This window comes from Diceros bicornis, chromosome 1 (assembly GCF_020826845.1).
Source record: "Diceros bicornis minor isolate mBicDic1 chromosome 1, mDicBic1.mat.cur, whole genome shotgun sequence".
NCBI lineage: Eukaryota > Metazoa > Chordata > Mammalia > Perissodactyla > Rhinocerotidae > Diceros > Diceros bicornis.
The window spans coordinates 90,166,957-90,179,372 of record NC_080740.1 but is presented as its reverse complement, the minus strand read 5'-3'; the positions used below and the strand labels follow the sequence as shown (position 1 = coordinate 90,179,372).

The window sequence follows — 12,416 nt, the reverse complement described above, 5'->3', positions numbered from 1 at the left end:
TGCGTTGGTGCGCGCCCGGGATCCGAACCCGGGCTGCCAGTAGCGGACCGCGCGCACTTAACCGCTAAGCCACGGGGTCGGCCCTAAAGTTCTTTTGATATGACCGTAGTGGTGTCTGATAGATTCCTTGCTCACGGATATGACAGATATTCTAGCTCATCTATGTTTTATGTTCCAGATTTGGAATCAGCCATTTCTCCAAGGTACTCCAGTTGCTTTTTTTGTTTGTTTTTGGTGAGGAAGATTGGCCCTGAGCTAACATCTGTTGCCAATCTTCCTTTTTTTTTTTTTTTTTTGCTTGAGGAAGATTGTCCCTGAGCTGACATCTGTGCCAGTTTTCCTCTATTTTGTATGTGGGATGCCATTGCAGCGTAGCTTGATGAGTGGTATGTAGGTCCGCGCCAGGAATCAGAACCCGTGAACCCCGGGCCGCCGAAGCAGAGTGCTCAAACTTAACCACTACACCACCACTGGCCCCTCCAGTTGCTTTTAGTGGGAAATGGTGTTTGGAGATCACATTCTAGTCACTAGGGATATTCTTTTCTGCTTGGGTTTAAATCAGAGGATTCTGAAGAATAAAATTATTCCAGCTAAATGTTGAGCATAAAGCAGCGTGATATGTAGCAAAAAGCCCTAGAGTGGGAGTAGGTACCTCTGTTTATTCATTCACCAAATATTTACTGAGTATCTACCAGGTGCCAGGCACTCGTTTATATGCTGGAGATACAACAGTGAACAAAAAAGGCAAAAACTCTGCTTTCACAGAAGCTTACAATCTAGTTAACCCAGGCAGGATTCCTGTTGTAACCACTGCTACTGATCTTGGCCAACACCTTACCTTTTGGGCTTTCCTCAATTTTAAGATTCTAAAATTGTACTAAATGGTCTGTAGTGTCTTCACTTGAAAAGTTTAATAATTGTGTTTCTTTCCTCCATGCTTATTCAATGTTTGTGGTGTCCCTCCCTTCTCTTTTCTCTATCCTCTTACAGAAATGACAGAAGAAGAACAGTTTGCTCTGGCTCTCAAAATGAGTGAGCAGGAAGCTAGGGAGGTGAACAGCCAGGAGGAGGAAGAAGAGGAGCTCTTGAGGAAAGCCATTGCAGAAAGCCTGAATGTAAATATGCTATGTTGAAAAAGTTTGTGAGGCTTAATCAGCAACATTCTTTTACTTCTGCAGTGTTATGGTTGCATTAGGAACTAGCTATAGTAGTTGATAGGGTTTTAAACTAACAAGTATTTCCCAAAATAATTTTTAAAGTCCATGTGGAATTGTTGGTGAACCCAGTTTGAAGTGGTTTGTTAATTCTATGTGAAAGAGTTTTCTTCTACCACACAGATTTTCAGTCCATGGCTTAAGAGAACTATAGTAGTTGGCAGCTTCTGAAAAGAGTTACCAAGTACTAGGAAGCCAAAGGGAACAAGATAAGGTGCTTACCTGCCCTGTTTTGTGGGGAGAGCAAAAGGAATGAGAACCATAGGTGGGTTAGGGAGAGAAAGAATGGGCAGTTTAAAAATTTTTCAAATAATATTAAATTGTGATTTGAATATGTGTAGTGGAGATTATTTTAAATGTGAAGGATATTTGCCAATGGCAGGTCCTGAGCTATCCTTTATGCCATTCACCTCTTTATATTAGAAAAGGGTTTAGTATAGTGATCTAGAACAGCACTTTGCACATACTAAGGATTCAGTACATGCTGTGGAATTCCTTTGAATTGAGCATCTACGTTTTGGAGAGGAGAATCTGTTAGGGACAGTGGCTTCCCCTTTTTGTCCTTCCTGTGACCTTTCATGTATAGCTATTTTAATAATAAACCTGGTCTGGTGTGGGATCACTTGTTTCAGAGTTGCCGGCCGTCTGATGCTTCTGCTACCAGATCTCGACCTCTGGCCACTGGACCGTCTTCACAGTCCCACCAAGAGAAAACCAAAGACTCTGGGACCACTGAAGGCATGTCTCCCTGTTCTGACTCCTTTCACTCATCAAGTGTAACCATATCACAGGGATCTCATGCTGAGAGTAGATATACAGAAATGCCCAAAATCCCTTTGGTGGTATTAAAGAGGTTAAATCAGAAAGTAGTTGAGATCTCTCTCATATCCAGCATACTTTTATCTTCACGGAAAAGCCAACATTTGGTTAAACCCAAAGCAGAGCCTTTTTTACCCACAGTATGTAATTCTTGCTAAGTGTTAACTTACCAAGCCCTCTTAAAAAAGTTGGTCCTTAGCCCTACTTTTTCTCAAATACCTACAGGCATATGGCAGCTGGTACCTCCATCACTGTTTAAAGGCTCACATATCAGTCAGGGAAACGAGGCTGAGGAAAGAGAGGAGCCTTGGGACCACACTGAAAACACTGAAGAGGAACCGGTCTCTGGCAGCTCAGGAAGCTGGGACCAGTCAAGCCAGCCAGTGTTTGAGAATGAGAACGTTAAATGTTTTGACAGATGTACTGGCCACTTGGCTGAGCACACACAGTGTGGGAAGCCACAGGAAAGTACTGGGAGGGGTTGTGCTTTTCACAAAGCTGCCCAGGGTAGGGGGGACACATCTAGGCACTGTCTGCCTACCCCAGCAGATACCAAAGGTCTCCAGGACTTTGGGGGCACTGTGCACTACTTCTGGGGTATTCCATTCTGCCCTGCTGGAGTAGACCCTAACCAATATACCAAGGTCATTCTCTGCCAGTTGGAAGTTTATCAGAAGAGCCTCAAAATGGCTCAGAGGCAGCTCTTAAACAAAAAAGAGTTTGGGGAACCAGTGTTACCTAGACCTCCTTCTCTGATCCAGAATAAATGTGGCCAAGGAGATCAGGCTAGTGAAAAAAATGAAGGCATCTCAGAAGATATGGGAGATGAAGACAAAGAGGAGAGGCAGGAGTCTAGGGCATCTGTCTGGCACTCAAAAACCAAGGATTTCCAAGAAAGCCCAATTAAAAGCTTGAAAGAGAAACTTTTGTTGGAGGAAGAACCAACAACCAGTCATGGTCAGGTAAGGGTCAGTGATGCTGTGATTAAGGATGATTTATTCACAGATTAAACAAGGATTATTTTAGCTATTTGTTCTTTTTGTGGTCTTTTCCCCCCTGATTTTTAAAGTAACACATGCTCACTACAGAAAATTGGGAAAGTACAAAAGAATATGAAGAAGAAAAAAGTTACCTGTAATCCCACCACCAAGAGGCAATCATCATTGTTTATATGCATATAAAATATTTTTTCTTTTTAATTTTTCAAGAAAATGAAGACTCTTCTGTATAAGCTTTATTCCTTTCCCCCACTTAATAGTTTATCTTAGATCTTTTCTTATTTATTATACTTGAAAACATTATTTTGTCATACGGATGTACCATAAATTTTTTTGTGTGTGTTAAATGTTTATTATTTCTAAAAAGTTAAGTTTTTGAATAGGTAATAATGTTCACATGGCTCAAAATTCAAAAAGATATAAATGAAAAGTCTGTCTCCTATCCCCTTCCCCAGCCAGTCAGTTCTTCTCCCTGGAGTCAACCTTTGTTACTGGTTTCTGGTGTATCCTTCTGAGGTATTTTATGTAGTACCAGCAAATGTGTATACATAGTCTTTTCCTCACTTTCTTTTACATATGTGATAGCATACTGTACGCATTATTCTGTACCTTGCTTTTTTCATTTAATACCTCTATGAGATCATTCTGTAACAGTACATAAAGAATTTATTCTTTTTTTGGATGTGTAATACACCATGTATGGATGAGTTTATTTTATCCAGTGTCCCTGTTGGTGGACATTTAGGTTGTTTCCAATATTTTACTGTTACAAACACTACTGTAGTGAATACTCTTGTACAGAAGATGTTTTATCCACATGGGAGATATTTGTAGGATAATTTCTTGTATATGTAATTGGTGGATCAAAGTATATATGCATTTACAATTTTATTAGCTGTTGCCAAATTGCCTTCTATAGAGGTTGTATAAATTTACATTCACTGCAGTGTATGAGAACCATATTACCCATACCCATACCAGTACAGTATTATCAGGACTTCTTGATCTTTGCCAATCTGAGAGATGAAAAATAGTAACTCAATGTGGTCTTAGTTTGCATTTTTCTTATTATGTATGTAGTTGAGATCCGCTTATATTTCCTTTTCTATCTGTTTAGATCTTAGGGGCATTTTTCTCTTTCGAAAATCTTTTTCTTAGTGGTTTGTAGGCACCCTTTATATACGGGAAGTGGTCCTTTGTGATATGAAGTGCAGATAGTGTTCCAGTTTATTTTTCCCCCCACAAAATGGTATATTTCTGATTTTATTTGTGGTGGTTTTCTATAATTTACTGAAAGCAATCCCCATTTGAGGACATTTAGGTTGCCTTTTCAGTTTTTTTCTGACATACCTAGATTGTGTTATATGCATGTAAGCTTATATTCTGTTTTTTTCTCTGAATGCTATAAGAGCAATCATATAATTACAAACTCTTTATAAACTATAATTTTAAAGAGTTCTGTTTTATGACTGCTGTTTTTTGTTGCTATTTCTGTTATTGGACTCTGAGTTTTTGGTTTGGTTTTGTTGTTATCCTATTTGTTCTGTCTCTCTTATGGTAAGAGTTCAAGAAATGGTAGCTATGAGATTTCATGGCGTAGTGTAGAGAACATGGATTTGAAATTTGAATGTCAACTTTTATATTTTAGTAACTCTGTGTCTTTGAGCAAGCCATTTAACTGCTCTGAATCTCAGTTTTTACATGTGGAAAATGGGAATAGCAACTCATTATGTTTCAATAGTTTTAATGATTACAGTGAATTACTATATAAAATACCTAGTATAATACTTAGGAGATTATAGGCACTCAATAAATCATAGTTGTTCTCTTTAAGGGACCAGAAAAGTCATTCATCGAGGGTACTTGTGAGAAACATTCTTCCCTCGCAGCCTTCTTCGTTCACATTCTGGAAAGATGGGAAGAGAAAGTATTTTTCTTAACAGTTCTTCTAGTGACTTACCTCTTTTCTAAAGGAAAGTTAGGTTATGCTTATGATAACATGTTTTGTTTGTTAGTTCTTTGCAATTCAGAGATGATTCCCTTTAAAAGTATAAATTAACTCCACAGAGTGAAGACTTAATGATTTATTGTAATTCAAGTTGTTAGCTTGAAAGATCCCAGGGACCAGAGTTCTTAAAGCGTAGACTTGTGTCAAGTTCTGAGGTTTGAAAACAGTGCCTTTGGAATAGTCAGGAAGTGGTCAAAACCTAGCAGCTGGCCTATTATGTTGAAGTTCTCTAACTTTATGAACAGGCCACCAAGCGCTGCAAATAGTATTATTAATTGGTACTATTTGGCTACAACAAACCAAATAAACTAGCTTAATTAAAAAGAGGACTTTATCATAAGGAAATAGGGTGCCTCATAACTTCTAAAACAGGCTGGTAACCAAGCCTGGAGAAGGTACTGGGTCTAGAAAATCATCTGTAATTTTTCTGTATCTCATCGCTATATTATATCTACTTCATTTTTCTTCCTGCAGACTGGCTTCCTTTGCTTCTCTGTTTCACATGGTAGGTGGAAGACACTGATCCTACAAACTCCCAAACTTAAATACAGGTTACAGGAGATTTACTCTCTCCCAATTCTAACTTCAAATTTCTAGGAAAGGACTCATGGCCCATTTGGGTTTAGTAGCCCTCACCAGCCCTGTTGGCTGTGTCCTGAAGTGGGTATGTGTCAAATTGTACAAATAGCTGTGAGCCCACTGCTGTAACGCAGTGGGAGGGGTGAGGGACAGTCCTCAGTAAAAGGAGATCAGGCAGACAACCTCGTAAGTATCCAGTATAATCATTAACATTAATTTTAGAAATCACTTAGAACTATTGAAAAATGATGAAAAGTATAAAGTTGAAAACATCCACAATCCTACCGTCTAGTGATGTATTCCCTCATCTTTTTTTCTATACCTATTTTTGTATGGTTTAGATCATATTATTACATTTTTGTATTTTTAAATTAACATTATGTAAACATTTTCTTATGATGTTAAAATTATTTATAGATTTCATTTTTAATGACTACATAATATTCTGGCTTATGAATTTACCATAACATTTTAACTGTTTTCCTATTGCTGGATATTTTGGTTGTGATAAACATCTTTCTAAATAAAACTTTTCTTTATTTAAAGTTAGTGTCCTTAGGGATAGGGAGCAAGAAAAATGCTGGGTTAAAGAGTTATGAACATAAAAAAAGACTTGCTATTTATTGCCAAATTGCTTTTCAGAAAGGTTCCTCAAATTTGTACTCCGTCTTTCCAGCAATGTATGAGAAATGCCTTAGTTCACTGTAGCCTTGCTAACACAGAATATAATTATCTTTAGCAAATAAACAGAAGTCAACTTACTCATTTTATAGGCAAATAATGAAAATCTTACGATTGTAATTTCACCTCTTGGTCTTTTGCTTTCAGGAACTGTAGGTAGAAAGAATTTGTGTGTTAAACATTTTCTGTTGATTGTGGCTTTGCTGGAGCTGCCCACATTTGAGACTCCTTGGTTGATAGAGATAGCAAGAGAGTCCTAGAAGCAGGGACTCCAAAAAACATTCACCTGGAGGCAAATTGTTTAGTCTGTGTGAAGGTTATAAAAGCTTTAGAATCAAATGATAATTGGTTTCTACCATCATAGACAATAGGGAAGTTAATGAAAATGGAAAAGTCATCTTCATGGCCCTACAGCAGGGAGGTGGAGGGGTAATATATTGATATGGTCACTTCTTTTCAGGGTCTGATCCTTCATTTTTCAGTCCAGATACTAGAATTTGTTTTCCAGAAATCACCAGATTATGTGGGGGTGTGAGAACTGACTTTGACTAACCAAACTTCAAGCTGATATATGCACCAAATGACAGTTTGATGAATTTATTATGGAAAAGAGACATTTTCAGTGAGTGGAGTATTTAGGTCCACCATCTACTTACCTCCTTCTAGGATGAAGGTATCTGGAAGGCTGAAATAATAATCAGAAAATGGAAATTTTAAGGGATGATTCAGTTAGTCTATGGAAAGACCTGATAAGGTACCAGTGCCTGACAACAGAGAACATTTCTGTGGTGACCAGATGATGTGTCTATTCACTTTCACTTCCCGGGCCCTGGTGTTGAAGACACTGCTTGGTTCTGGATCTTTGGATTTTTTCTTTTTTAGAGTCATGGCAAGTTATCCCTTTTCTTTTAACATGTTATTTCTTCAGGCAGAGTGCAATATCTTGACTAGGCCACGGCTTTGTTAGTTAAAGCTAAATTCATATTATGCTTCCCTGCTCACCTTGATTAGATTTGGGTATTCTAATCACATTTTGTTTGCTTGTTTTTTTTGCTATCTTATTTTCATATTCTGGAAGAACCTCACTTTAACTTTACCCTGTGTTCAAATTACTGCCATTGAGGTGTAAGTTTAGAAATTAAAAATGATTTATTGAAATGAAGACATTCTTGGGATTCTATGTTGAAGTGGTTGGGAAGAAGATCATTTGTGTAAACAACGTAACAGTAATGGTTAGAGCGTGGATTTTGGAGTGAGACAGGTCCCAGCTCCACTTTTGACCAACTCTTTGATTTGGGGCAAATTGTTTAACCTGTCAAAGTTTCACATTCCTCATTTCTAAAATAATTCACTAGTTTCTGCCTCAAAAGTTTTTTGTGAGGATTAAAGGAGACAGCGCATGTAAAGTGATTAGCATGGGTCTGGCATATAATAGGTGTACAGTAAATTTTTTTTTAAAGTTTCTACTGGGAAAGATATGCTTTAGCCTAAGGTAGAGGTGCAGGTATCTTATAACTTATTGGTGCCTTGATTGCTTCTGAAGCCCAAGCCTTAGTTGGCTAGTAATTCAAAGAAGGTAAAATTCTATTAAGTGGACACTAGGTGTCAGTATTTACCTTTTTTTTTTTTCTTGAGCATTCAGGAATGAAATGATGTTTTGTCACTCCTGAGTTCAAACAAATAGTCAGGTGAAGTATTTATTGCTGTTGTATTTTAGTCCTTTGACAGTTTTGTTCAACCCTCATTTTTCATAATGACTACATTCCCAATCATTGTGCAGCTTTATCTTCCCTTTGACTGAAGGCTCATCTCAGCTATTCCTGATTTTTAGTATATTTCATCATTTACCTGAGTGGTAGAGAGATGCCTAAGTTGTGTAGGTTATTTATATCCTATTAGGAGACCCTGAAAACTTCACCCAGTAGCTTTACATCTATTGGAAGAAGCCTCACAGCCCAGGCACTTCCTTAGAAGTCCTTCTAAGGCAGCAGTAGCTACTTTTTTCTACACTCTTCTGTGCACCTACTTTTAATGAGTTGAGGTTTGTACCAACTCTACCATTAATCAAAGAAAATAATCTTTTTCTTATCCAATCCCTATTTGTTACATTTCTTAAAAGATATTCCTGTAGCTAGACATGAAAACCATAGTGGCGGATTTTGTAGCAACAGGAATCTTTATAACTTTCCCTTCAGGATGTCCTGTGTTATGGCTTGGTTGTGTCCAGAAGCTTCCTTCGTGGATTGCAGTGTTTTTCCCAACTCAGTATTTCCTTTGAAAACTGAACGTTTCTCTATATTTCTTCCTTCCACAATAAAAGCTTTATAACTGCTTTTCTGAAATCATCATTCATTTGACTAACCAATTTTATATATCTTGCATTTTACAAAGTGTATTGCATATATTATGTTTTTAATTCTCACAGTAACACTCTGTGAGGTGATCATTGATACCCATTTTAAGATGAGGAAGCACATTCAGATGTGACTAACTCAAGATTACAAAGTTAGTAGGTGATGTCTGTGATGTAAATCCCAGTCTTCTGACTCCACAAGATATGCTCTTAATACTGAAACTTACTGGCTTATGTAAAATGTTTATTCTTATTGCTAATTGCTGAGTGATAATGTTGAACAATTAAATTTCTTTTAAAAAGGAAGAGAAACCAGTTTATGTCTGCCTGTATACTTAGGATGTTGTGTATTTCTTTGCAGTCTTCCCAAGGGCTGTTTGTTGAAGAAACTTCTGAAGAAGGAAACTCTGTACCTGCCTCACAATGGTAAGATTATATGTTGTTATGGGTCTGAATTCCTCTCTCAGGGTGCCAGAGTAAGAGAGATGAACAACATGAGTGAGACTGTACAGGGAGAGCTTGTCAGGGATCTTTTGGCTCTTTTATAAGCGAAGACTAGGAGAAATCATTATCTCCCAGGTCTCATATATGCATCTCATAGAAGCCTAGAATGTTAGGGTGGAAGAGATTTTCTTGTCCAATCCAGCCATCTTGGCACAAATCCCATTTACACTATTCCTGAAAAATGGTTACATCCTGTGACTTTTCTGACTACACTAGCTTCCTATGCCAATTTGAAGGTTCTAGATTTATTTCTTTATGTTTTTTCTGGTCTTCCTATCCCCTTTCTCCCTTTGTTCCTTCTGCTTATTTTATCTGCATATCCAAACCATGTATATCTTATAAGTCTACTCTTAAAGACTTTCATCCTCTTTGAAACCTCCATATTATTCAGGCCACACAGAACCTGTATCACCCTCACTCCCCGTCCTATGCCACTTTTAATCTGATTGTATCTCATCTTTCCCTTAAATGGTTGTATTTGCGTTACGTCCTCAATTATTCTTTCTGACTGATTGATGGGGTTACCTTCTTAAGTCTTCTCACTTTAATAATAACATAGTGGTTGATTGGTTACAAACGGCATTATTAACTGGATCAGGCTTCTAATTACTTTTCCCTTTTATCCAGTAGTTGACCTTTGGGGATTACTCAAGAGCTTAATTTTGAGTTGAGTGACCGTCATCGCCCATATGGAAGTGGAGCCCCACTTGCCGTTTCCTGTAATTTAGTTGGTGTTCTTAGGCTTTTGGTTAAGTTGATACTCCTAGGTATTTCTTCCTGAGTTGAAGAATATGGCTTCGGTTTGATTCTCCTGCTAAGACAGTTTTGGAAGTGGTTTTAACTGGAGTAGGCTTTCTGCTTCTTGCAGGCCTCTCTGCTTTGTTGTGGTGAGCCTTGTGCAGAGCAGATGTAGGTTTTAATGAATGATTATACGCTTTGTCACCAGGAGAGAGTTGGAATTGCAGACAATGCGGTTTGACTTCAAATTGATTAGCCCATTTTATAAATGTCAGCAAATTGTTTTGTGATGGACGCTTTGAATAAAACCCTAATGTTACATGCAGAGTAAACTGTGTCTGGCTTGGATTTATAACAAATACTATGAGATGTTTTATTTAGAGAGTGAAATCACTTGTGGTTTCCTATCAGGATTTAGTTATTTATCATAAATCAGTGGTGGTTAGTCTCTCTTCTGTGTGGTACTTGGTTGATGTGAGGATTTGTGTTTTTAAGCATCCTCTTGCGTACTTGATCAAACTAATCATAAAGCTCTGTGAAGCATGAGGGGGCTAGCTCAGATGCTCAGATCTCTCAGCCATGTATTCTTGTGTCAGGAAGAGATTGCACTCCATGAACAGGCAGGGTAAACCAGAAGATTAGATGAGGGGAGCCATTCATAATTATATTTTTCTCAGAAGAGATATTCAATTTGTATGGACAGATTTTTGCTGTAGGGCAGTTTGGAATTGTATCTTATTTTGTTGCTTGGAAAGCCACGTCTTGAGATAAAGAGGAAATTTAACTGCAGGGTGAGGGAAAAGCTAGTTTGTTGTCAGAAGACGCCATATCTTCTCTTATGAGTTTACAAGTCTCTAGCGTTCAGAAGGCTGAGATGGAGGCTATGAAACACCTTTGACATCCTTATATCGGAGTAGAGTATTTGTCTTCTGTGGTATTCATAGCTAGTCCTTACCCTTCAACCTTCCTTTGCAAAGATTCCAAAACGGGGTCCTTTTCATTCAGTGATTTCACTGGAACCGAAGTTGTAAGCATGTTTATTTTTCCTGTTTCTAGACTGGAGTTTTCACTACTGATTCCTTGCTTCCCTGTTGTGCTTTTGTGGTATTGGACAGCAGGTATCAGATTACCTGTGGCTTTGTGAATGACTCACCATTGCTTTTGGCCCTGTGTTCTGATTTATTTTACTGGGAATTCACTTGGGGTTTGGTTCTTTTTCAGCATTGCTGCTTTGACTGGTAAGGGAAGCTCAGTCCTTATGCCAGAGAGTTCTGCAGAAGAAATCACTGTGTGTCCTGGTAAGCACCCCACTGTGATTTTATTGTTTTTATGATCCCTAGCTATATACCTTTTTGTGCCTATTAATTGTTTGACTTTTCCAACCTACTCTCAGGAGGTTTATGTGTGACTGATGTGTGTGTATCTCCACACACATGCATACATAGGTACACTTACGTACATACACGCACTTATTTTAATGGACGTTGGCTCTGATTCTCAACCTTTTCTCTTCTTAGAGATACTTTAGTTTTAAAATCAACATGGCTCTTTTGTCTGCTTGTTTGCTTACCAGCCTCATCAGAGATGGCAGCAAAGCATCAGAGATAGTACTTAACTGTACATTCAGAGCCCAGAGTACTTTATGTTTTGGTTTATGGGTTCTCAGAGTTGGGCTGTCTTCAAATCTGCCTGTCATTAAGCAGATTTTTCTCAGAGCCTTTTACTAGTTAGTTTTACATTGCCATTCACTCCTTATTTCATGGGGAGTCCACAAATTGAATTTTGTGCACAGTTCTGTCATTGACTTATTTTTAATTTCAGACAAGACACTTAACCTGGTTAAGTAGTGTACTTTGCTTTTTGTTAATTGTAGAGATGAAAAGACGTGTGTACCTTGCTTTAGCTACAGGAGATGGTCATTCAAAGTTGCACTTGAATAGATTTTTGATACACAAAATAATTGTAAATGAGCTAAACTACCTACTATTGAAGGGAGTTCTTTTTATTTTTTTTAAAGATTTTATTTATTTATTTATTTTCCCCCCAAAGCCCCAGTAGATAGTTGTATGTCATAGCTGCACATCCTCCTATTTGCTGTACGTGGGACGCGGCCTCAGCATGGCTGGAGAAGCGGTGTGTCGGTGCGTGCCCGGGATCCGAACCTGGGCCGCCAGCAGCGGAGCGCACGCACTTAACCGCTAAGCCACGGGGCTGGCCCCAGAAGGGAGTTCTTTAGTTAAATCATCGTAGGGCTGGCCCCATGGCTTAGCGGTTAAGTGCACGCGCTCTACTACAGGCGGCCCGGGTTCGGATCCCAGGTGCGCACCAACGCACCACTTGTCCGGCCATGCTGAGGCGGCGTCCCACGTACAGCAACTAGAAGAATGTGCAGCTGTGATATACAACTATCTACTGGGGCTTTGGGGAGAAAAGGGGAAAAAAAAGGAGGAGGATTGGCATGGATGTTAGCTCAGGGCTGATCTTCCTCACACACACACAAAATCATTGTATAATATGAAGAG

General features: G+C 38.5%; 1 protein-coding gene across 5 annotated transcripts in view; it reads left to right on the top strand.

Moving 5' to 3' along the window:
* Window positions 1–12,416, top strand: part of UIMC1 (ubiquitin interaction motif containing 1) — a 128,225-nt gene that overhangs the window by 61,209 nt on the left and 54,600 nt on the right. For 3 of the 5 annotated variants that reach the window (XM_058546599.1, XM_058546589.1, XM_058546580.1), the window contains exons 4-8: window positions 991–1,115; window positions 1,847–1,946; window positions 2,253–2,995; window positions 9,014–9,078; window positions 11,116–11,192. In XM_058546599.1, the coding sequence (XP_058402582.1) occupies window positions 991–1,115; window positions 1,847–1,946; window positions 2,253–2,995; window positions 9,014–9,078; window positions 11,116–11,192 (1,110 nt within the window). Of the gene's footprint in view, window positions 1–990; window positions 1,116–1,846; window positions 1,953–2,252; window positions 2,996–9,013; window positions 9,079–11,115; window positions 11,193–12,416 lie in introns of those variants that run through there. The other 2 variants (XM_058546618.1, XM_058546608.1) reach the window with 2 other exon arrangements.